This window comes from Haliotis cracherodii, unplaced genomic scaffold, assembly GCF_022045235.1.
Source record: "Haliotis cracherodii isolate W230 unplaced genomic scaffold, xgHalCrac1.p SCAF_10, whole genome shotgun sequence".
In the NCBI taxonomy this organism is placed as follows: Eukaryota; Metazoa; Mollusca; class Gastropoda; order Lepetellida; family Haliotidae; genus Haliotis; species Haliotis cracherodii.
In genome coordinates this window covers 40,522,403-40,545,609 of record NW_027266265.1, presented here as the reverse complement: position 1 = coordinate 40,545,609, position 23,207 = coordinate 40,522,403, and the positions used below count along the sequence as shown (strand labels likewise).

The 23,207-nt window shown below is 41.4% G+C and overlaps 2 protein-coding genes and 1 non-coding gene across 3 annotated transcripts in view; 1 reads left to right on the top strand and 2 right to left on the bottom strand.

Moving 5' to 3' along the window:
- LOC139453818 (sodium- and chloride-dependent glycine transporter 1-like) overlaps positions 1-21,152 on the bottom strand; it is a 39,200-nt gene extending 18,048 nt beyond the window's left edge. The window contains exons 1-2 of the mRNA XM_071235277.1: positions 20,848-21,152; positions 696-913 (exon numbers count right to left, since the gene is read on the bottom strand). Of these exons, the coding sequence (XP_071091378.1) occupies positions 696-913; positions 20,848-21,152 (523 nt within the window). The remainder of the gene's footprint in view (positions 1-695; positions 914-20,847) is intronic.
- A 934-nt stretch (positions 21,153-22,086) lies between these two features.
- Positions 22,087-22,158, bottom strand: Trnaq-uug (transfer RNA glutamine (anticodon UUG)). Its single transcript has one exon. It is a non-coding gene; the product is annotated as a tRNA-Gln (tRNA).
- Positions 22,159-22,302: 144 nt separating this feature from the next.
- The window catches only part of LOC139450555 (WW domain-containing oxidoreductase-like), a 31,676-nt gene continuing 30,771 nt past the window's right edge, over positions 22,303-23,207 (top strand). Inside the window, exon 1 of the mRNA XM_071232313.1 lies at positions 22,303-22,455. Within this exon, the coding sequence (XP_071088414.1) occupies positions 22,352-22,455 (104 nt within the window). The 5' untranslated portion in view covers positions 22,303-22,351. The remainder of the gene's footprint in view (positions 22,456-23,207) is intronic.

Genomic DNA, 23,207 nt, shown 5'->3' with positions numbered 1-23,207 from the left:
CATGCTGCAGATTCACATGTATGCCCCACTCACATACGTAATTGACTCCGAGCCGACCAGTCCTTTTAGCCCCTAATGCGGAAAGTCAGGAAGGGTAACAACAAGTACCATTTTTTAACGTCTTTTGGTACGAAGAAGCCAGAGGATGGAACCAACAACCTTCCACTCTGCGGGAGAAGCTCCATCACTACACCAAGGAGGCGTTGCATGAATTCTTGAAATACATCTCTCGCAATCCATCTTGACATAGACTACTCACCTTATGATAGGGATATGCACTTAACATATTATGATGATCAGATGAATCATGGAAGGCTAAAATATCCCTATCAAAAGTAAAGCAGTACACCAAGGTAACATTTCCATCTTATCAGATTTCGACCGCCTCCGTGGTCTTGTGGTCACAGCATCCGCCCGGAGGGCAGAAGGTCCGGAGTTCCATTCCGAGCGTGTCATACCAAATATGGTACTTGTTGTTACCCTGTCTGGCGCTCGGCATTGAGGGGCTTAAACAAGGACTGGAATTCATGTTAAACTGCGGCATGTTATCTCAGTGATCTAGCACTATAAATCGGCATCAGTCCGGACTAGTACAAGCAACTACACCCACACACGGGCATGCACGTCGCTTTATACGTGCAATTTCGATAATCAATGATTACGCAGGAAAGGCCAATAAGGTTTCTGTATCGTACCTCCCCCGTTCTTAAAGGCCAGATAGGGGAACCTCCACACGTTGCCGAGGCCCACAGCGTAGCCGACACAGGTGAGGATGAACTCCAGCTTGCCGCCCCAGTTGCCGCGCTTCATCCCTTCCTTCCCTGTCTCGGAGTCAGCCACGCCCCCTTCCGCAGTCGCCACATCTTTGGGTGTCTTCTGAAAGAGTGAGTGAGTGTGTTCGAATGGACTGTTCCTGTTTGTTGTTAACGATCAAGCCTGACATGCTCATAAACATCAACCAGGGACAGATAGCTCCAACCACTCGCTGCTACCGACAGCGCTCGACATTTTACTACCACTTCAATCAATCCGCTGCCACTGACTATCACTACAAAAACATTTACAACAGTTTCTACTGTCACGAATATTATTAACACATAACAATACAGTAAACTACGGTTATAACGAACCCAAAGGGAACACTACTTTTAGTTCGTAATAGCCGTAGTTCGTTATAAGCATATATACAGCATATATACAACAAATGGCTGAGACTGAAAGATAGGTTCGTTATATCGGTCAGTTCGTTATAAGCGTGTTCGTAATAAACGTAGTTTACTTTATGTTATAATTAAACACGAGACTTATGCAGGCAAATAACACCATAATATTGTAATCAAGCACGTGGAGGATATCGCATGTACTTTTAAGTGGTTATTTATCATATCAGAATATTATTAAGACAAAAGATTGGCTTCGTAGGCCATTAAGACTTTTGAGGTTTGGTTTGAATTGACTTTCAAAGAAACGCAAGTGTTCTTTTACATGCCACCAGGACGTGTATGTTGTGTCCTGGTTCTGCATACAAGCTTCGTTATTTCCAATTCAAATCAGCAATATGGTACAGTTTGAAAGCGAAAATAATTTCAGTTGGGACTTTCTTCTTTACACAAACACACCTTTAAGGGTCCTTGAACTATTTAAAAGTTTGTTGGTGTTTAACGCCGCACTCAGCCATATTCAACCTATATATGACGGCGGTCTGTAAATAATCGAGTAAAGACCAGACAATCCAGTGATTAACATCATGAGCATCGATCCATGCAAGTGGGATCCGATGACATGCATCAACCAAGTCAGCGAGCCTGACCACCCGATCCCGTTAGTCGCCTCTTACGACAAGCACAGTCGCTTTTTACAGCAAGCATGGGTTGCTGAAGACCTATTCTATCCCGGATCTTCACGGGTCTATTTTGACAAGTGGTACAGTGTACCGAGTTAACGGTTGACAAAGAATTATGATCAAAATTAGTGTTAAATGTTCAGTTATTAGCTCAAATCAAGTTACTGTTTCCGCCAGTAAATTATTGTCATCCCAGTTATATGTTTATTTAGTGTCTACGCAACTGTCGAGCATAATGTATTTATTGCTGTCGTTATCTTCCTTATGACATTTGAATCTGACCACACAGATGTGGGTATGTGTGCTTTATCACCTTTATCAGGGTGAATGATATACACACAGATTGTCCCGTCTGAGGAGGTCTCAGGGTGCTTGGAACAGCTTGTACACCATGTCATAAATACATTCCATTGTTCTCATACAGGCACAATGAGGTCAGCACATTCTAGTCAAGGTGCTGCTTCTATATGTATAACAGTCGCACTTTTCAGCAGCGCAGCAGGAACAGAATACATTGTTCTCATACAGGCACAATGACGTTAGCACATTCTACTCAAGGTGTTGCTTTTATGTACAACAGTGGCACTTTTCAGCAGCGCAGCAGGAACAGAATACATTGTTCTCATACAGGCACAATGACGTTAGCACATTCTACTCAAGGTGTTGCTTTTATGTACAACAGTGGCACTTTTCAGCAGCGCAGCAGGAACAGAATACATTGTTCTCATACAGGCACAATGACGTTAGCACATTCTACTCAAGGTGTTGCTTTTATGTACAACAGTGGCACTTTTCAGCAGCGCAGCAGGAACAGAAGACATTGTTCTCATACAGGCACAATGACGTTAGCACATTCTACTCAAGGTGTTGCTTTTATGTACAACAGTGGCACTTTTCAGCAGCGCAGCAGGAACAGAAGACATTGTTCTCATACAGGCACAATGACGTTAGCACATTCTACTCAAGGTGTTGCTTTTATGTACAACAGTGGCACTTTTCAGCAGCGCAGCAGGAACAGAAGACATTGTTCTCATACAGGCACAATGACGTTAGCACATTCTACACAAGGTGCTGCTTTTATATGTATAACAGCCGCACTTTTCAGCAGCGCAGCAGGAACAGAATACATTGTTCTCATACAGGCACAATGACGTTAGCACATTCTACTCAAGGTGTTGCTTTTATAGACAACAGTGGCACTTTTCAGCAGCGCAGCAGGAACAGAAGACATTGTTCTCATACAGGCACAATGACGTTAGCACATTCTACACAAGGTGCTGCTTTTATATGTATAACAGCCGCACTTTTCAGCAGCGCAGCAGGAACAGAATACATTGTTCTCATACAGGCACAATGACGTTAGCACATTCTACTCAAGGTGCTGCTTTTATATGTATAACAGTGGCACTTTTCAGCATCGCAGCAGGAACAGAATACATTGTTCTCACACAGGCACAATGACGTTAGCACATTCTACTCAAGGTGTTGCTTTTATGTATAACAGTGGCACTTTTCAGCAGCGCAGCAGGAACAGAATACATTGTTCTCATACAGGCACAATGACGTTAGCACATTCTACTCAAGGTGCTGCTTTTATATGTATAACAGTCGCACTTTTCAGCAGCGCAGCAAGAACAGAATACACTCCAATGGAGGATCTTGGATGATACTATCATCTTGAAATGCGGTGTCGAAACATAACGGCTCAATACAAGTTTGATTCAAAACTATAAATGTGTGTGTTTCTATACATTTCCATCTGTCTATATAATATCGCGTTGCAAACAAAATATTGTTTTCATTTTCTAATTTCACAATAACCGTGGCAGCTGTAAAATGTAGTTGATAAATAGCTTCTTCCTCCGAAAACTATTAAACAATATGTTTAAAAACGTTGGTGGGATGATTATAAAATATAACATATTAAATAGTATTAATTATATTTAGGGGATTCCACGACAGTTAACTTTAGTTATTTATTCGTCAATTCCATCGGATACATTTCCTTGATTTGATAAATTGACGATTGAGAGATCATCCTGTGATAGTTTTAAACACCCACATCAGCCATGTATCATGCAAGCGTCAAAACAATGGTCTATTACAATTTGAACGAAAATGGGGGAAAATCCTACACAAATTTAAATATTAATCATGCCCTGTACAATAATGCTATAGATCAGTAACGCCTCTAATAGCAATACTATCATTACTGTAGGTACAACTTTTCATGTTTTTCTTGAAACAGATCATGTGTATAAATATATATATATATTTCAGTTATACATGCTATATTTATATCACAAGAAAGAAATGTACATCCATGTAACGTAAGTTCACTACAATTGATTAAACCTACTATACAACCTTGGAAGCTGATGTGCAACCCTCTGAAAGGAGTAATAATTGTCAACAACAAAAAATCTTATCTTTCCGGTGAAGTGCTAATATATGGACAAAACAAGTTGGCTTAGTGTAGTTATACATTTGGTTATAGTTCTGGCATGCAAGATTTTAAAATAACGGGACTCGAACCCAGAGGCAGCAAATTCCGATATTTTGAGATTGCACCACGGTATAGATGTACAAAAGTCGGGTCAGTATTGTTGAAGGCAAACTGGTAACACACCGTCAATATAATTCCATTTTTTTAAAGTTATTTACGAGTAGTACAATAAAACACTTTAGGCAGGGCGTTGTTATCACTTGGTCAAAGTCCAGTCGTTAAACTTATTTCAGTAGAGAAATACACACCAAACTAGGAGAGTGAGTGAGAGAAAATGGTTTTACGCCGCTTTTAGCAATATTCCAGCAGAACATGATTAGGAAAGTAACATTTGTCTTTTCATTTTTAAAGATACATATTTATTTTATTATTTTATTATTTCGTCAAAAGAAGAATATGTTATGAGATGACGCAATAGATTGATACATTAGTAGTTTGAATCCATAATCGGGGTACCGTTTCACAAAGCAAAACTTAGGGCAGCGAGCGTCATTACTCCCAAACTTTAACATAAACTTACGATCGTATTGAGCGCTAAGATCGCTTATGCTACTATTCCACACAGAGCACGAATCCCACGAATCACCACGATTTGTAAATTTTAGGATTCGTGGAATTTAGCAAATATTCTGGTTCAATTCGTGACGCTCTACGATCTAGTCACGATAGAGTTACGATAGAGTTACGAATATTCGTTGGATTCGGCTGGATTCGCATGAATATTTTCAAGAATTCACTACGATTTACAAGAAGCTATTACGAATACTGCACGAAAGTTAGGAATCAGTTACGAATCAGTTAAGAATACGCCGAATGCATGTACGAATAAGGTACGAATAAAAATGACATCGTGACTATTCTTGATAAATTGTGGGGTTTTCCCTCAAGATATCTATAAAAAGTCCCCCACCCATGGTCGGGCATCAGCTTTAAAATGGATGTCCAACGTAGAGCAGCTGTATTATTGGCCCTGGAACTGGAGTATCAACAATCGCCAGCAGCTAATGACCTGAAATCAATGTTAATTTCCTTATATGCCCAATTTGCCGGCAATCGTAGCTGATTCGTGATTGGATCGTGAGCTTCATACCTGCTTCGGCGTGTATTCGTAGGATTCGTGACAGATTCGCAGCCGATTCGTCGTAAAGCCACGAATTCACGAATCCCCGAATGAGTTAAGAATACCTACGAATGCCTACGAATCGATAACGATTCAGTTATGATGCCTAAGAATGCATTACGATTTTCTTACGAATTAACTAAGATATTTTTGAATCGGGAGTGGCCAAAACTTGAACAGCTCAAAACTTTTGCCACGAATTCCCGATAGCTCAAGAATTGTAAGAACTAACTACGAATATATGCAAATCAGTTAAGAATTTCACGAACTGATAACGATTCAACAACGAATCCTAAAATTTATCAATTCCTGGGATTCGTCGTATGTGTGGAATAGTAGCATTAGCCGCAGATCGGTAAGTAAAGAGCTTTACGAAACTATGCATCTGCTTTGCCTAAACGTCCATTCGTGACCATTTCGTGCCATTCCGGACAAGACGAATGAACAATCGTGTCTCTCTTGAAGGATTTCATATTGGCGTATGAACAGTAAAAGCTTTTTAAACTTGTTTGAAGACCAGGATTGGCAATTCGTCTTGTCCAGGATTGGCACGAGTTTCTGTTACATGTGAGATTACTATTCAAATAAGATCTGGAGTTTTCATCATAAGATTTCGTATTTATATGCGAAACAAATGTACGAGGCCTCAATTAATTTAACTTTTTTGTTCATTTGTTGTTTCATGCTGATATCTACGAAAATCAGTGATTTGTGTTTCAAATATTTATAATATGGAATTCAATTTGAGATACCGCTACTTTATTCATGTTTTTATCATATCATAATCATACATATGCCGCCACCTTGATACTTAGAAATAATGTGTCACCATTTTCACTGCAACAGATGTTTTATCTTGGCTCTTTTCTCGAGGGACCATTGCCTAGTCTTGTTACGCATTCATTGTCTTCTCATTCGATCAGTATATGAATAATATTTCGGCAACGAACCTTCCTAAGAACATTTATTTGCATTAGTTTACTTTTCATCTGAAAAGTTGGAGTAAACAGCCCAGGTGTAATATATAGACCTTTGTACTTGGAGCATGTCTTGTCTGTGATAACATGTGCTTACACCGTCATGCTTACCTCCATCATGTGAAAGCGCCTGCTCCTCGGGATACCTCAGTACGTCGACGGGCACCTGCTGACTCAAGACGCAATACTTCTATCAACGGGCACCTGCTTACTCGGAACACCTCAGTACGTCTAGGGGAACATGTGACAGCACCGGATGGAAGGAGCCGGGGGTTGTGTGTCGACACCTGTAGCGTTCTCCACGTACTGTCGTCTCGCGCAGTCTTCTGTCCATAGACAGTCAAGAGAAGAAACAAGAGGGGTATAAATCAGACCTCAATAACAGGCAGCATGGTTCAATACAAATTCTACCTAAATCGGGGTGCATGGTGGTTAGCAAGCGAGCATGCCGGGTGCTTTGAGTGGAAATAGAAGGTGGAGGGGGTGCAAAAGCTTTTTGATAATGTGGAAAATGCACGTACATTTTTTTAATTTATTTTTTTGGCGAGGGTGTTGTCCCATTGATTTCCCTCACCTTCCATAAATTATTGACATTCGGACATGGTTCAATCAAGTGACTGAGGTTAACGCCGCTTAGGATAGTATTTCAGTTATACCACGGCGGACCAGCTTACTGTGTGAGGATCGCTGTAAACAATGCAGGGGTATCCGTACAAAATAACTACATGCGGAAATCACTGCAGTTTAAAACAACAAAGTTAATGGTCCAGTGGACAGCTAGTCCCCTGCCTGTTCCCTTTATCCCCCAGTGGACTGGTCCATAAAGATGAATTATTTAAATAGAATGACTTATTGATGAGTCAGAAGATTTTCATATTACATCTCCGGTATCTCGAATTTAAATGAGTTTAAATTCGTAAAAATTCAATGCGAGCGAAAATTTGATATAAAATCATTTACAAACTCGATAAACAGGCGATAAATTTTACCCAAATTAATTATCCATGTACATTATTATAGAAAATAAAGTTAGATATTTAAAAGGATTGTAATAGCGGGATCACGATGCATGTGGAGTTTACCGCGTTGCCATGATTGTATCCGTTTCATCCAATCGATGATGTATCGATCCAGATTGTTATTGTTTATTATTAATTTAACCGAAAGTTGCTTATTTTCAGAAATAAAGAACCATGAGTGTTTTCTTTTCATCAACAAACAAAATTTATGATCAAATGAAAATGATAACATTTTAAAGAAAATATCAGTCTCCATGCCTCAACTCAACAATGGTCGTTGTGTGCCTAGATACTTTTTTAACTTTTCTTTTTTCGGTACATAAACTACTTGAGCGAGCGTTTATGCATACCATAAATAATTTAAAAGATATTTTAAGCTTCTTGGTAAACAGTTATTGCGAGTTATTTACGGGTGTCCTTATGCTTTTTTCCAGTCGAATAGCTTCAATAGTAGCGGCACGGCAAGCGAGTCGTTGTGCGACTTAAATACTGTTCAAAGCGGCCTTAAATCACTCCGCCTACAATTATGACGATGTTATTTTATAACAGTTAATACAGAGACCACATCATATCATATGGTCTCTGGTTTATAATATACATTTATTTCTGTTATATTAGTTAGTCAAAATGTGTAGGTCATAAGTCTGTTAGTTCAACGCTACATACTGTTACATACATCGTAGATACACCCAGCTTAATTTCAAAAGGCGTGTAAATAGAATGTTGTGAAATTAACTATTACATATTTTCAAATGTTTATTTAACCCTTAAAGTTTAGAATATAATAATGGGGTGTTGCAGAATGTTACCAATAACGGTGGTCGTGGAAAAGCAATTAGAAAACTAAACGTACAGGAGACTCATACAAGTCTTTCATCAGGCCTCATAACTGCATATTCGCTCGCCACGCCGAAGACCCGGGTTCGATTCCCGACATGGGTACAATGTGTGAAGCCCATTTCTGGTGTCCCCCGCCGTGATATTGCTGGAATATTGCTAAAAGCGGCGTAAAACCATACTCACTCACTCACTCACTCATAACTGCATATCACCACCATAATTGTTGATACAAAATATTGATACTATCTTGTAAATAAATTTAGTACCTCGCGGCGGAGCTTGGATCACATGTATCAACTGCATAACACACATTTTACATGCATCAACAAAGGACGACTTACACATCAACCAAGGACGACTAACACATCAACCAAGGACAACAAACGCATCAACCAAGGACGACTAACACATCAACCAAGGACGACAAACACATCAACCAAGGACAACAAACGCATCAACCAAGGACGACTAACACATCAACCAAGGACGACTAACACATCAAACAAGGACGACTAACGCATCAACAAGGACGACTAACACATCAACCAAGGACGACTAACACATCAACCAAGGACGACTAACACATCAACCAAGGACGACTAACACATCAACCAAGGACGACCAACACATCAACCAAGGACGACTAACACATCAACAAAGGACGACTAACGCATCAACAAGGACGACTAACGCATCAACCAAGGACGACTAACGCATCAACCAAGGACGACTAACGCATCAACCAAGGACGACTAACACATCAACAAGGACGACTATAACATCAACCAAGGACGACTAACACATCAACCAAGGACGACGAACACATCAACCAAAGACGACTAACACATCAACAAGGACGACTATAACATCAACCAAGGACGACCAACACATCAACCAAGGACGACTAACTCACCAACCAAGGACGACTAACACATCAACCAAGGACGACTAACACATCAACCAAGGACGACTAACTCACCAACCAAGGACGACTAACACATCAAACAAGGACGACTAACACATCAAACAAGGACGACTAACACATCAACCAAGGACGACTAACACATCAAACAAGGACAACTAACACATCGAACAAGGACGACTAACACATCAACCAAGGACGACTAACGCATCAACCAAGGACGACTAACGCATCAACCAAGGACGACTAACACATCAACCAAGGACGACTAACGCATCAACCAAGGACGACTAACACATCAACCAAGGACGACTATAACATCAAACAAGGACGACTAACACATCAAACAAGGACGACTAACACATCAATCAAGGACGACTATAACATCAACCAAGGACGACTAACACATCAACAAAGGACGACTAACACATCAACCAAGGACGACTAACACATCAACCAAGGACGACTAACACATCAACCAAGGACGACTAACACATCAAACATGAACGACTAACACATCAACCAAGGACGACTAACACATCAACCAAGGACGACTAACGCATCAACCAAGGACGACTAACGCATCAACCAAGGACGACTAACACATCAACCAAGGACGACTAACGCATCAACCAAGGACGACTAACACATCAACAAGGACGACTATAACATCAACCAAGGACGACTAACACATCAACCAAGGACGACGAACACATCAACCAAAGACGACTAACACATCAACAAGGACGACTATAACATCAACCAAGGACGACCAACACATCAACCAAGGACGACTAACTCACCAACCAAGGACGACTAACACATCAACCAAGGACGACTAACACATCAACCAAGGACGACTAACTCACCAACCAAGGACGACTAACACATCAAACAAGGACGACTAACACATCAAACAAGGACGACTAACACATCAACCAAGGACGACTAACACATCAAACAAGGACAACTAACACATCGAACAAGGATGACTAACACATCAACCAAGGACGACTAACGCATCAACCAAGGACGACTAACGCATCAACCAAGGACGACTAACACATCAACCAAGGACGACTAACGCATCAACCAAGGACGACTAACACATCAACCAAGGACGACTATAACATCAAACAAGGACGACTAACACATCAAACAAGGACGACTAACACATCAATCAAGGACGACTATAACATCAACCAAGGACGACTAACACATCAACAAAGGACGACTAACACATCAACCAAGGACGACTAACACATCAACCAAGGACGACTAACACATCAACCAAGGACGACTAACACATCAAACATGAACGACTAACACATCAACCAAGGACGACTAACACATCAACCAAGGACGACTAACGCATCAACCAAGGACGACTAACGCATCAACCAAGGACGACTAACACATCAACCAAGGACGACTAACGCATCAACCAAGGACGACTAACACATCAACAAGGACGACTATAACATCAACCAAGGACGACTAACACATCAACCAAGGACGACGAACACATCAACCAAAGACGACTAACACATCAACAAGGACGACTATAACATCAACCAAGGACGACCAACACATCAACCAAGGACGACTAACTCACCAACCAAGGACGACTAACACATCAACCAAGGACGACTAACACATCAACCAAGGACGACCAACACATCAACCAAGGACGACTAACTCACCAACCAAGGACGACTAACACATCAAACAAGGACGACTAACACATCAAACAAGGACGACTAACACATCAACCAAGGACGACTAACACATCAAACAAGGACAACTAACACATCGAACAAGGACGACTAACACATCAACCAAGGACGACTAACGCATCAACCAAGGACGACTAACGCATCAACCAAGGACGACTAACACATCAACCAAGGACGACTAACGCATCAACCAAGGACGACTAACACATCAACCAAGGACACTGACTAACACATCAAACAAGGACGACTAACACATCAAACAAGGACGACTAACACATCAATCAAGGACGACTATAACATCAACCAAGGACGACTAACACATCAACAAAGGACGACTAACACATCAACCAAGGACGACTAACACATCAACCAAGGACGACTAACACATCAACCAAGGACGACTAACACATCAAACATGAACGACTAACACATCAACCAAGGACGACTAACACATCAACCAAGGACGACTAACGCATCAACCAAGGACGACTAACGCATCAACCAAGGACGACTAACACATCAACCAAGGACGACTAACGCATCAACCAAGGACGACTAACACATCAACCAAGGACGACTAACGCATCAACCAAGGACGACTAACGCATCAACCAAGGACGACTAACACATCAACCAAGGACGACTAACGCATCAACCAAGGACGACTAACACAGTATAATAACGGGATCGGGTGGTCAGGCTCGCTGACTTGGTTGATGCATGTCATCGTATCCCAATTGCATGGATCGAAGCTCATGATGTCAATCACTTGATTGTCAGACTCGATAATTTACAGATCGCTGTCATATAGCTGGAATATTGCTGAGTGCGGCGTTAAACAACCAACCAAACAACCAACCAACCAAACCAACACAGTATAATACACACAACTACGACATTTTATCAGTTACAGGATGCTGATGTAATTAAAAGTTGCTATTTTTTACATCATAACTAGAATTACTGATATGAATTGGATTAATGATATCATAAATTGATAATAACATATTTAATTTCAATTCATCATTAATTAATTGGCTATTAAGACTACCGTACGTTCTCGCCGCCCTGATAATCGTCTGTTGATAAGCGAATATGAAATTTTGGTTGGGAAACGTGCGGTAGTGACTGAAATACTGAAATCACGAATTCCTTCGTTTTATATATCAGTAATTCGTTTATGTCATATCAGTTATTCAATAAGGGGCGGTGTGTTAGCCTAGTGGTCCGCTCGTCACGTCGACGATCCGAGTTCGATACCATTCATGGGTACAATGTGTGAAGCCCATTTCTGATGTCCCCCACCGTGACATTGCTGGAATATTGCTAAAAGCGGCGTAAAACTATACTCACTCACTCACTCACCCAGTTATTCAATTAATCAAATTACTGATAATTCATGTAAGGATATCAGTATATAGATAATTATATCGATAAAACATTATTGATATCATGACAAGAATTAATGAATCGGTAATAGATGTTTGCTATACGTCATGCTGACGTTTACAACACCGTCTGTCGAGTAGTTCTATAATATGACCTGCAATATAACGGTCATGTTTCAAACTGGAATGCCCGAGCCACTTGTCCAATTTACAATGTTACCTGCAAGTAATGTGTAGACTCTGGTTACGTATGCTGTGTGGTGTCTGCATCTCCCGTACCGGCAAAATTAAGTCAAGAGTTTACCCTACTCCATACACTAAGTGAAGAATTATACTGCTTGTCCATCTTGAAACCACCACACGCCCACCCGCTGCGTAAGGCCGACAGGAAGGTGGGGACGGCTAAGGTACGTATCGTTTAGAAGGTTTAAGATTCATAAGGTTCGTTTTGTGTTGCCTGTGTGTAGACATGAGCTATAAATAAAATAGGAAAGAAAAGATTATTTTTTTTAAATCTCTTTCGTTAAATTTGTCTTCTAATAATATAATACATTTCGATAGGAGCCCACAGAATCGCTTCCTTGTCACAGGCCGAATCTAGACTTGCCAAAGTATTGTCTACTTGGGTTCGAATGTTTTGAATATTTCTTTTTCCTGGATCTGTATGAGAGACTGCCCTATGGACGGCATAGGCCATTGCCTATTAAGAGGTCGGGGGCACGGGTTGCCCAATCGTCTAAGGCGCCGCGATTCGCTGTGCAGAGTTGCATCCCTGGGACACGCCAAGAAACCTATGATTGTGGGTTCGAATCCCGGTTCGCCCCGATTATGTTTCTAGGTTTGTCAGCACCTCACTCACTCACTCACTAACCCAAGACCAACCCACACTCACTCACTCCAGGCATTTTTTACATCTGGCCTACCCACCCGCTCCTCTAGGTTGAGCTCAATGATTTACTGTTTGACTACTACATGTTTGATTGATCTATTGCTGACAGTGACTTAAGGGTGTGGTCTGACTCGGCGTTACCTTCAACAGTACAGCAGTATAACACTCGGGACAAAAACTCTGCTTCTGTTGTTCACGTTGAATAATATATCCATGGCACAACCAGTGTACACTGATATTTAATTATCATACCACTCAAATTCCGTCATATAGTTACAGTTAATCTGTCATGCCATGCCAGATTAACCATAATATGAAAGAATCGGTAATCCTTAACTTCTTTTGAGTAGTATATACTGAGAAAATTCTATATCGAACTATGGACAAATTCAATGTAGATATATTCATAACAATCGTAATACACATATGATACATATGTTTCCATGTGTTGGTGCGGGTGAGGTGCGTGTGTGTGTGTTGGGGGGGGGCGGGGGGGGGGGGGGGATATGCTGGGCGGGAGCATGGGTTACTATGGAGGAGAAGGAAAGGGGGTAATAAATGTATAGTAATTTTATATCAAGTTATTCCAGTTTCATAGGGTCTTCTTATTTATTAATCTCATTTGGGGAGGAATATAGGATTATATTATTGGAGATATTGTTTTCGGTCACTTCTTTAAAACATACAATTTGTGTTCATAACAAATTCTTGCCAGACTGCCAGCATATCCTCCGTTCAATTATATTATTTTTCCAGTATTTTCGTTAACACATTATGTCCACCCCGCATCCACAGCCATCCCAATCCCAACTTGTTTAGGCCTCACGCACGCGTTTAAATTATGGGACAACAACATTTTTTTTAAATTGTTAGAATGTAAATATTTGTACCGTGTTGTGCTGCGTAGAATAGATATATAAATTAGGAACAAAAACTTAGCGATGCAACTCACACACACATAACTCAAAACGCGAACAAAGTGCGGCGTTAAACAACACACACACAACTCAACACGCGAACACAGTGCGGCGTTAAACAACACGCACATAACTCAACACGCGAACACAGTGCGGCGTTAAACAACACACACACAACTCAACACGCAAACACAGTGCGGCGTTAAACAACACACACATAACTCAACACGCGAACACAGTGCGGCGTTAAACAACACACACATAACTCAACACGCGAACACAGTGCGGCGTTAAACAACACACACATAAATCAACACGCGAACAAAGTGCGGCGTTAAACAACACACACATAACTCAACACGCGAACACAGTGCGGCGTTAAACAACACACACTTAACTCAACACGCGAACACAGTGCGGCGTTAAACAACACACACACAACTCAACACGCGAACACAGTGCGGCGTTAAACAACACACACACAACTCAACACGCGAACACAGTGCGGCGTTAAACAACACACACATAACTCAACACGCGAACACAGTGCGGCGTTAAACAACACACACATAAGTCAACACGCGAACACAGTGCGGCGTTAAACAACAAAGAAAACAAAAAACTTGGTATCGGGAATAACTGAATATCAAGCAGTGAGAGTCGTTAGCTTATAGATATATTCACATACTCGGTGGACGAAGTATGCATGAATCATGTGTGTACAGGTACCTTGTGATTCACACCCGCACATAGTATTACAGATTGAACAGTATTTGTGACAATGAGTGAAGAGTTTCTGCCGGTTGTGAAAATTGTAAATTCAAACTTATTCCGAGATAAAATACTGATCATCAGATGATAATATTGAATTGCAGGGGAACGAATTTCAAAAGTGGGATCAATAATTTGTTGTCAAAGAATTAATTGAATTCGTTGACGGTCGTATCAGAGAAAAACAGTATGTAGAAACTGGCAGAGGACTCGACGCATAGAGGCGAAGTGAAATTGATTAAACGTCGTGTTCATGATTATTGCGCTTACATAGTGATGTGCATACACGGGCGTGCAGAGGGGTGTGTGTCTGCGTGTACTAGTCCGGATAGTCCTGCACCATGACCGTGGAATATATTTATTTTATGAAAAAAAATAATCTAGAAATGCATACAAAAGCAAGTCTAGCCAGTTCAAGCTAGCTCTATTTTTTTAATTTTTAGAGTCAAGAAGGATATTGTGTAATATAAGATTTCAGAGACCAAATGTTAGTCTATAGTCCGGACTAATGCCGGATTTATAATGCTACCCCAAAGAGAGAGCATGCCATAATTTAACACAAATACCCCACCCAGACACATATATTCTGACCCACTTGCTTTATCCCCTGAATACCGAGCGCAAAGCAGGGTGACAACAAGTTGAATTTTTTCACGCCTTTTGGTATGACGCGGCCAGGGGATCGAACCCACTACCCTCCGCCCTCGGGGGAGGCCGAGGTAGGGTGAAGGGGTCGGGTTCTACGCCAACTAAGATATTCCTGCCATATCACGGCGATGGACACCAAGAATGGACTTCACACCTTGTACCCATGTTTGGAATCGATCCCGGATATCTGGCTTGAAGAGCGAACGCATCATCCTCTCGACTATCCCCTCAGCCAAATGTCAACTTAAAGACATTGGTTAAACAATACTAGACATTGACCTACCTCCCTGAAATAAGGAACTTTATTTTTTAACATCATGGTGGACAACAAGAAAAAGAAAAGCTATAAAAAAGAAATGGAGAAATACATAATGGATATTGACTCAGATTTGACAAAATCACTTTGTAAAAAGGAGAAGAAAATCTTCTAGACGTGAAGGGGAAGCCAAAGAAACAAAGGAGTGAGTGAGTGAGTGAGTGAGTGAGTGAGTGAGTGAGTGAGCGAGGGAGTGAGTGTAGGACTAACAAACCTTGGCAGTGTCCCAACAATGGAAGGAATATGCCTGCTGTATTCGTCAGCAGTATTCATTGACTAATGTATGATGACTATAGGCACTGGATACAGTAATAAACCAGTGAGATATATTCCATGACGTGACACGACTTTATGAAAGCCATCACGAAGATACAATCGAGGCCGATGCAGAATGACAAGAGTCAAAATGTCTAGCAGGTATGGAATACTGTAAGGGACACTCTCGCGTAACAGGTATGGAATACTGTCAGGCGCATTTTCGCGAAACAGGTATGGAATACGGTCAGGCACATTCTCGCGTAACAGGTATGGAATATTGTCACGGCACATTCTCGTGTAACAGGTATGGAATACTGTCAGGCACATTCTCGTGTGGCAGGTTGGAATCCTGTAAGAGACACTCTCGTGTAACCGGTATGGAATACTGTATGAGAAATTCTCGCGTAACAGATATGGAATACTGTCAGACACAATTTGGCGTAACCGGTATGGAATACTGTCAGGCACATTCTCGCGTTACAGGTATTGAATACTGTCAGGCACATTCTCGTGAAACCGGTATGGAATACTGTAAGAGACATTCTCGCGTAACAGGTATTGAATACTGTCAGACACATTCTCGCGTTACAGGTATTGAATACTGTCAGGCACATTCTCGTGAAACCGGTATGGAATACTGTAAGAGACATTCTCGCGTAACAGATATGGAATACTGTCAGGCATATTCTCGCGTAACAGGTTTGGAATATTGTCAGACACAATTTGGCGTAACCGGTATGGAAAACTGTCAGGCACATTCTCGCGTTACAGGTATTGAATACTGTCAGGTACATTCTCGTGAAACCGGTATGGAATACTGTAAGAGACATTCCCGCGTAACAGATATGGAATACTGTAAGAGACATTCTCGCGAAACCGGTATGGAATACTGTAAGAGACATTCTTGCGTTAAAGGTATGGAATACTGTCAGGCACATTCTCGCGTAACAGATATGGAATACTATAAGAGACATTCTCGCGTAACCAGTATGGAATACTGTAAGAGACATTCTCGCGTAAAAGGTATGGAATACTGTAAGAGACATTCTTGCGTTACAGGTATTGAATACTGTCAGGCACATTCTCGCGTAACCGATATGGAATACTATAAGAGACATTCTCGCGTAACCGGTATGGAATACTGTAAGAGACATTCTCGCGTAAAAGGTATGGAATACTGTCAGGCACATTCTCGCTTAACCGGTATGGAATATTGTCAGGCACATTCTCTCGTAACAGGTATGGAATACTGTCAGGCACACTCTCGCGTAACAGGTATGGAAAACTGTCAGGCACACTCTTGCGTAACCGGTTTGGAATATCGTCAGGCACATTCTCTTGTAACAGGTATGGAATACTGTAAGGGACACTCTCACGTTACCGGTATGAAATACTGTCAGGCACATTCTCGCGTAACAGGTATGGAATATTGTCAGGCACATTCTCGCGTAACAGGTATGGAATACTGTAAGGCACACTCTCGCGTAACAGGTATGGAATATTGTCAGGCACATTCTCTTGTAACAGGTATGGAATATTGTCAGGCACATTCTCTTGTAACAGGTATGGAATACTGTCAGGCACATTCTCGCGTAACAGGTATGGAATACTGTCAGGCACATTCTCGCGTAACAGGTATGGAATATTGTCAGGCACATTCTCGAGTAACCGGTATGGAATACTGTCAGGCACATTCTCACGTTACCGGTATGGAATACTGTCAGGCACATTCTCACGCTACCGGTATGCAATACTGTCAGGCACACTCTCATGTAACCGGAATGGAATACTTTCAGGCACACTCTCACGTTACCGGTATGGAATACTGTCAGGCACATTCTCGCTTAACAGGTATGGAATATTGTCAGGCTCATTCTCGCGTAACCGATATGGAATACTGTCAGGCACATTCTCGCTTAACAGGTATGGAATATTGTCAGGCACATTCTCGCGTAACAGGTATGGAATATTGTCAGGCACACTCTCGCGTAACAGGTATGGAATATTGTCAGGCACATTCTCGCGTAACAGGTATGGAAATTCATACTATCAGGCACATTCTCGCGTAACAGGTATGGAATACTGTAAAAGACAATCTCGCGTAACAGGTCCCACTATACATGCGTTTTACAATTCACAAAAGTTCTAAATTATATCTGCAGTCACGCAGGGTCTCCTAACAAAAAAACTTGGAGACATTTCGACCGCTTGTTGGGAAATGTGAAGGCAACTGTATAAATGTGGAATATAATTGCAATTGAAATAGAGAATACTAAACGAGCTCCCGTGTAATACCCTATTTTATGAAACGAGTGAATAGTTCTGGTATCCGACGAGTCCGTTTCAAAACACGACAGGAACTTCCATGCATCATCAGTACACAAATATCAAAATAATCCTGGTAGACACCCCAACAAATCTCTTTTCATAAGGAACCAATCACTGGACATTGTGGAATAGGAGTGCGGATGGGGTAGGAGATTCTCTATTTAATTGGTCGACTCCTCCATTAAGCGAAAAAAATGTATGTCTTGAAGCAGAAGCCGACAGCATTCCTGTCTCACAGGCACCCGGAAAATAAAAAAAATAACCCACGTTTGATGTGGCCAAGCATGAAACAAACAAGAAATGGTTATTTGATGGTGATGTATGTGATACGGGTGTCATATAGTTGTGTTTTGGACTTTAAAGTTGTTATGTTTCGGCGACTGCTTTCAGCCTTTTAACGTTTTGACAACGTTTGAAACTTTTTTGTCAAATCCAATTCTCAAATCTATACATTCTAATACATTATCTTGTTTTTTGTTCTAATATCTTAACTTCAAAACTATTACCGTTTTGCTTTTTTTAGTTGTTTGGGAGAGACACAAGATCTTATCATGAGGGAGAGACATCGCTCTCGACAAAAGGAGAGACATAACTCACCACTGAGTCCCGTCCAGTACAATGTCCGCTCACCGCTCACCACTTCGTACAGTGTCCATACGTTGTCCGCTCAGCACTTTGAACACAGTGTTCCTCTCAGCGACGTGATATAAGGACAAATCTTCATCAGAGTGTTTTTACCTGGCATTATGTACTCGCTACACGTATGAAGCTTATTAGTATGCCCAGTACATTCACCAATGACAAATGTCTAGAAACAGGGATTATTTATCTATGGTCATAGGCTCTTCAAAAACGCCGTGTACTGGAATACTGTTAAAAGCGGCGTTAAACCCAACTGAATCACTCACTCTTCAAAACAAGTAGGACATACTCGGAAATGACTTAAAATTTTCGCAATTGTAAGAGATATTTGTTTCTAGTAATAATTGTTTGAAAATAATAAATGAATTGGGAACACGTTACAACCGGTCGTAAAGTACGCCAGTCGATGTTATGACCGCCAACTATCATTTAGGACGATCGGGGTAGGATGAGAAATTTCAAAGTTTTTGGATCAGTACGTAATACCGCCACGATTTGTAAACATTCATTCACTCGACGAGGCATACTGCGTATGAGTCTCCCAATGGTAATTTGATGGAGTCTGTTCCACTCCTCTTGCAGCGCCTGGCCAAGTTCGGTGAACGATGGTCGGCGGTCTATGACGTTGACGCACATGTTTCCTTATCATGTCTCAGGTGTGTTCAATAGGAGAAGGTCTGGGCTGATTGCTGGCCATGTCATTCCATAGATTTTGTGCTGCTGGATGTGAGCCTTGGCGATTTGTGCACGGTGATCACGGGCGTTGCTGTCATGAAAGAGGTGAGGTTTTACGTTGCGTTCAAGATTATTGCCCGAATATAGCTACGTGCATGCAAGCCCAGTGAGATATCATGCCGTAGTTTAACATGAATACACCACTCAGACACTGAATACTAATTCCGAGTCGAGTGCTTGTTTTGGTCCTTTAATGCCGAACGCCAGACAGGGTAACAACTAGTACCATCTTTTTTACGTCTTTTGGCATGACGCGGCCGGCGATCGAACCCCCGACCTTCCCCTCTCCGCGGGCAGACGCTCTACCACTAGACCACGGAGGCGGTCCCAGTCTGGAAGACAAAACGCCGACCCACACGGCTCACATCTTGCAAACGGAACAGAAAGGGTGCCAGGGACCCTTCATTGCACAATATGAAGTGGGGTTCGGTCAGTCGAAGTGAAGCCATCCCACACCATAACCGATCCACCGCAAAATCTGTCGTTAGGTTTTAGGTTGACTAAGCTAGACGTTCACTTTGACGTCGCCAAACACGACCACGCCATTACAGGAAGTTCAAAGGGAAGGACCGGATACATGACACGTGACTAGCGACGATTCTTGATAATGTCAATACATTTAAAGATGTTTGGATGACTTGGGTCCGATTTCTTCAGCTTGGAGTGCCAGCCAGTGATTGGTTGTCCTGGAACCCAGGGTCCCAAAATGGTTCCACACGTCTCTCCTGTCAGCTTCCATGCACCCACCCATAATCCTCAAACTTAAGGATTCTTTCATCTTCAAGATCAGCATCTTGTAATGCATTCAGCCAAACGTCGTCTATGTCACAAGGTCGGAGTAGAGGCTCGTTGAACGAAGAGCTTGGTTCTCGGGTCTCTCTTGAATAGTGTCTGCAGTCCACATTTTTGGGCGTTTCTCCATGTCAATACTTTCACAATTATTATATGGAGTGATAAGACTAACTGGACTATCACTAATATTTGACACTTACCAGTCAGCTCTTCTTGGTAGATGGTAGGAACAGGTCTGCTCTCTGTCCGAACTGTCATTCAGATTTGCCAGGAACTCTTGAACGACAACATCTTTGTTGTCTTCTGGGTGGTTCTGGACGTCACGATAGATGGTGATGATGTTGTGTGCAGTGTTGATTGTCGCCGGACAGTCCTTCCTGCAGCAACGCCAATGTATGGTGGTGTTTCTTCTGTTCTTAATTCGGAATCTGTGTTCGTTGTAAACTAAGTTCTCTACACCTTTGGAGTAAGCAACAAATGGAACATTAACTTGAGCATTAGCCATTTTGTTACGGCAGTATGACTTGCAAATGCCATTTTATACACTTCCAAGATTGACATCAATCACTCATATATAATTTTAATCATCCATATGCATTTAATAATGTACATGAGAAAGCTGTTCACCTATTATCATCAAATAACAGTTAGACACTAGCTGAACCGAGTTCACACTCAGAAGAGGGTTCACTTTAATGACACAGACTATACCAAGCGATTAAGTGATCTGTGTCTCTTAATCCCCTATAATCCACGATAACAACATTTGAGGTGAGGGCACAGTGAGGTTAAACCAAATAATTGTGAATTGTCAATCGCCTTAAAACAAGTTTACATTAGAAATTAGCTTCTACTCAAATTTACTCGCCGACTCTGATTGGGAGGCGCAACTAAACTTATTGTGAAAACATAACATGCTTTGAAGTTTTAAGTACCTTTACTCAAATTAACTCAATGTCAAGCTGAAACTGTATTATCTATTATTATATAATATCTGTTATTTATTATTTTATTATGAAACTGTGAATAACTGTGGAAGACAAGACAGTGAAAATGTAAATAAATCATAAAGACTACAACACAACATAAGAAAGCGTGTAAATAAATACTACATAAATCGTTCTTATAGTTATTGAAAATAGAGGTACCATTTTCGCACGACAATTAGTAGCCGTTTTCGTCAAATGAGGACGTGCCGTTTTAGCTTGCATCCCAAATTCCCCGGCCATTTAATGATATGGTAATGAAATATTAATCAAAAGTACGTTATAACCACTCTCTCATCTTGCGAATTCGAACGAACCACCATTATGTACCATTTTGTCAATGGCCGCGCCATGTGTTATTCACAAATTTCAGAACTGCAAGATGACCTCATTTTTAGGTATTTACACTAGATATGTTTGATGCGATTGTTGTGTTTAAATGAAAACCAAAACAGGTCCCACCGAGATTTGAACTCGGATCGCTGGATTCAAAGTCCAGAGTGCTAACCATTACACCATGGGACCGATACTCCTCGCAGTGCCCTAATGTGTGCTATAATCCCGCAAATTGTTCAAAACTTCACACACTGCCATAGTTTCTTGATCTTCTTTATGTATGAATATCGCTGTGTGGAGTTATGCAGCTCCTTGCATAGACCTTCACCTGCTGATCAAAACACAGCCAGCAAGATTCGACTACCTCATCTTACGGACGAAGATGTCTCGTCCAGCAGCCGAAATAATGGACACTGACAGCGAGGACGAGTTACCTCCTGGCTGGGAGGAGCGAGTGACGCTGGAAGGAAAAGTCTACTATGCCAAGTGAGTGCAGTACTGTACCGTCACTGGCGTTCCAACTTGATGATCACAACACAAGCAAATCTTGGACTATTTCCGGAGAGCGGGTGTGGGGTGTTGCTGGGGTAGGGAGGGGGGTGCGGGGGGAGAAGGGAGGGAGGGAGGTGATAATTCAGTTGATGTAATAAGACGTTATACGTTTTCATTTACGAAGAACAATACTTGACGCCACGAGATATTATCGATAATAATACGTCATCGCATGGAACGCTATATTAAAGCAGTTGTTAATTCATAAAGGATCGTAATGGTAAACGCTTACTAACTTATTGACTGCATTGATTGATTGATCATGATTTTCTTTATGGAGTTTGGTAAACAAAGTACCTGTCATGAGCGACTCAAGGGCAGGCAACTATATTATCGCGGTATCACTATTTTGTGGTTTGATATGTGTGGATTATGTGGTTTACATCACTTCCTGTTTTGGATTATGCATAATCACTATGCATACGACCTAGGTTGGGTAAAGGGTCATCGTCCAAACAAATGGGTTCTTTTCTAACAAATTTCGAGTGGAGGTGGATTAAGAGATTTATAGATACCGTGATAATATGGAGGACGTGATACTATAATTGTTGTCATACTTCCAATATCTATTGTCATGGTACCATTACCTCGGGCAGAAATGTGGTAATAATCATGGTGATATTTAGCCGAGAGCTGCGATGGGGTCATGTCTTGACTGTAGGACCCCATCACGACTCTCGGCTAGG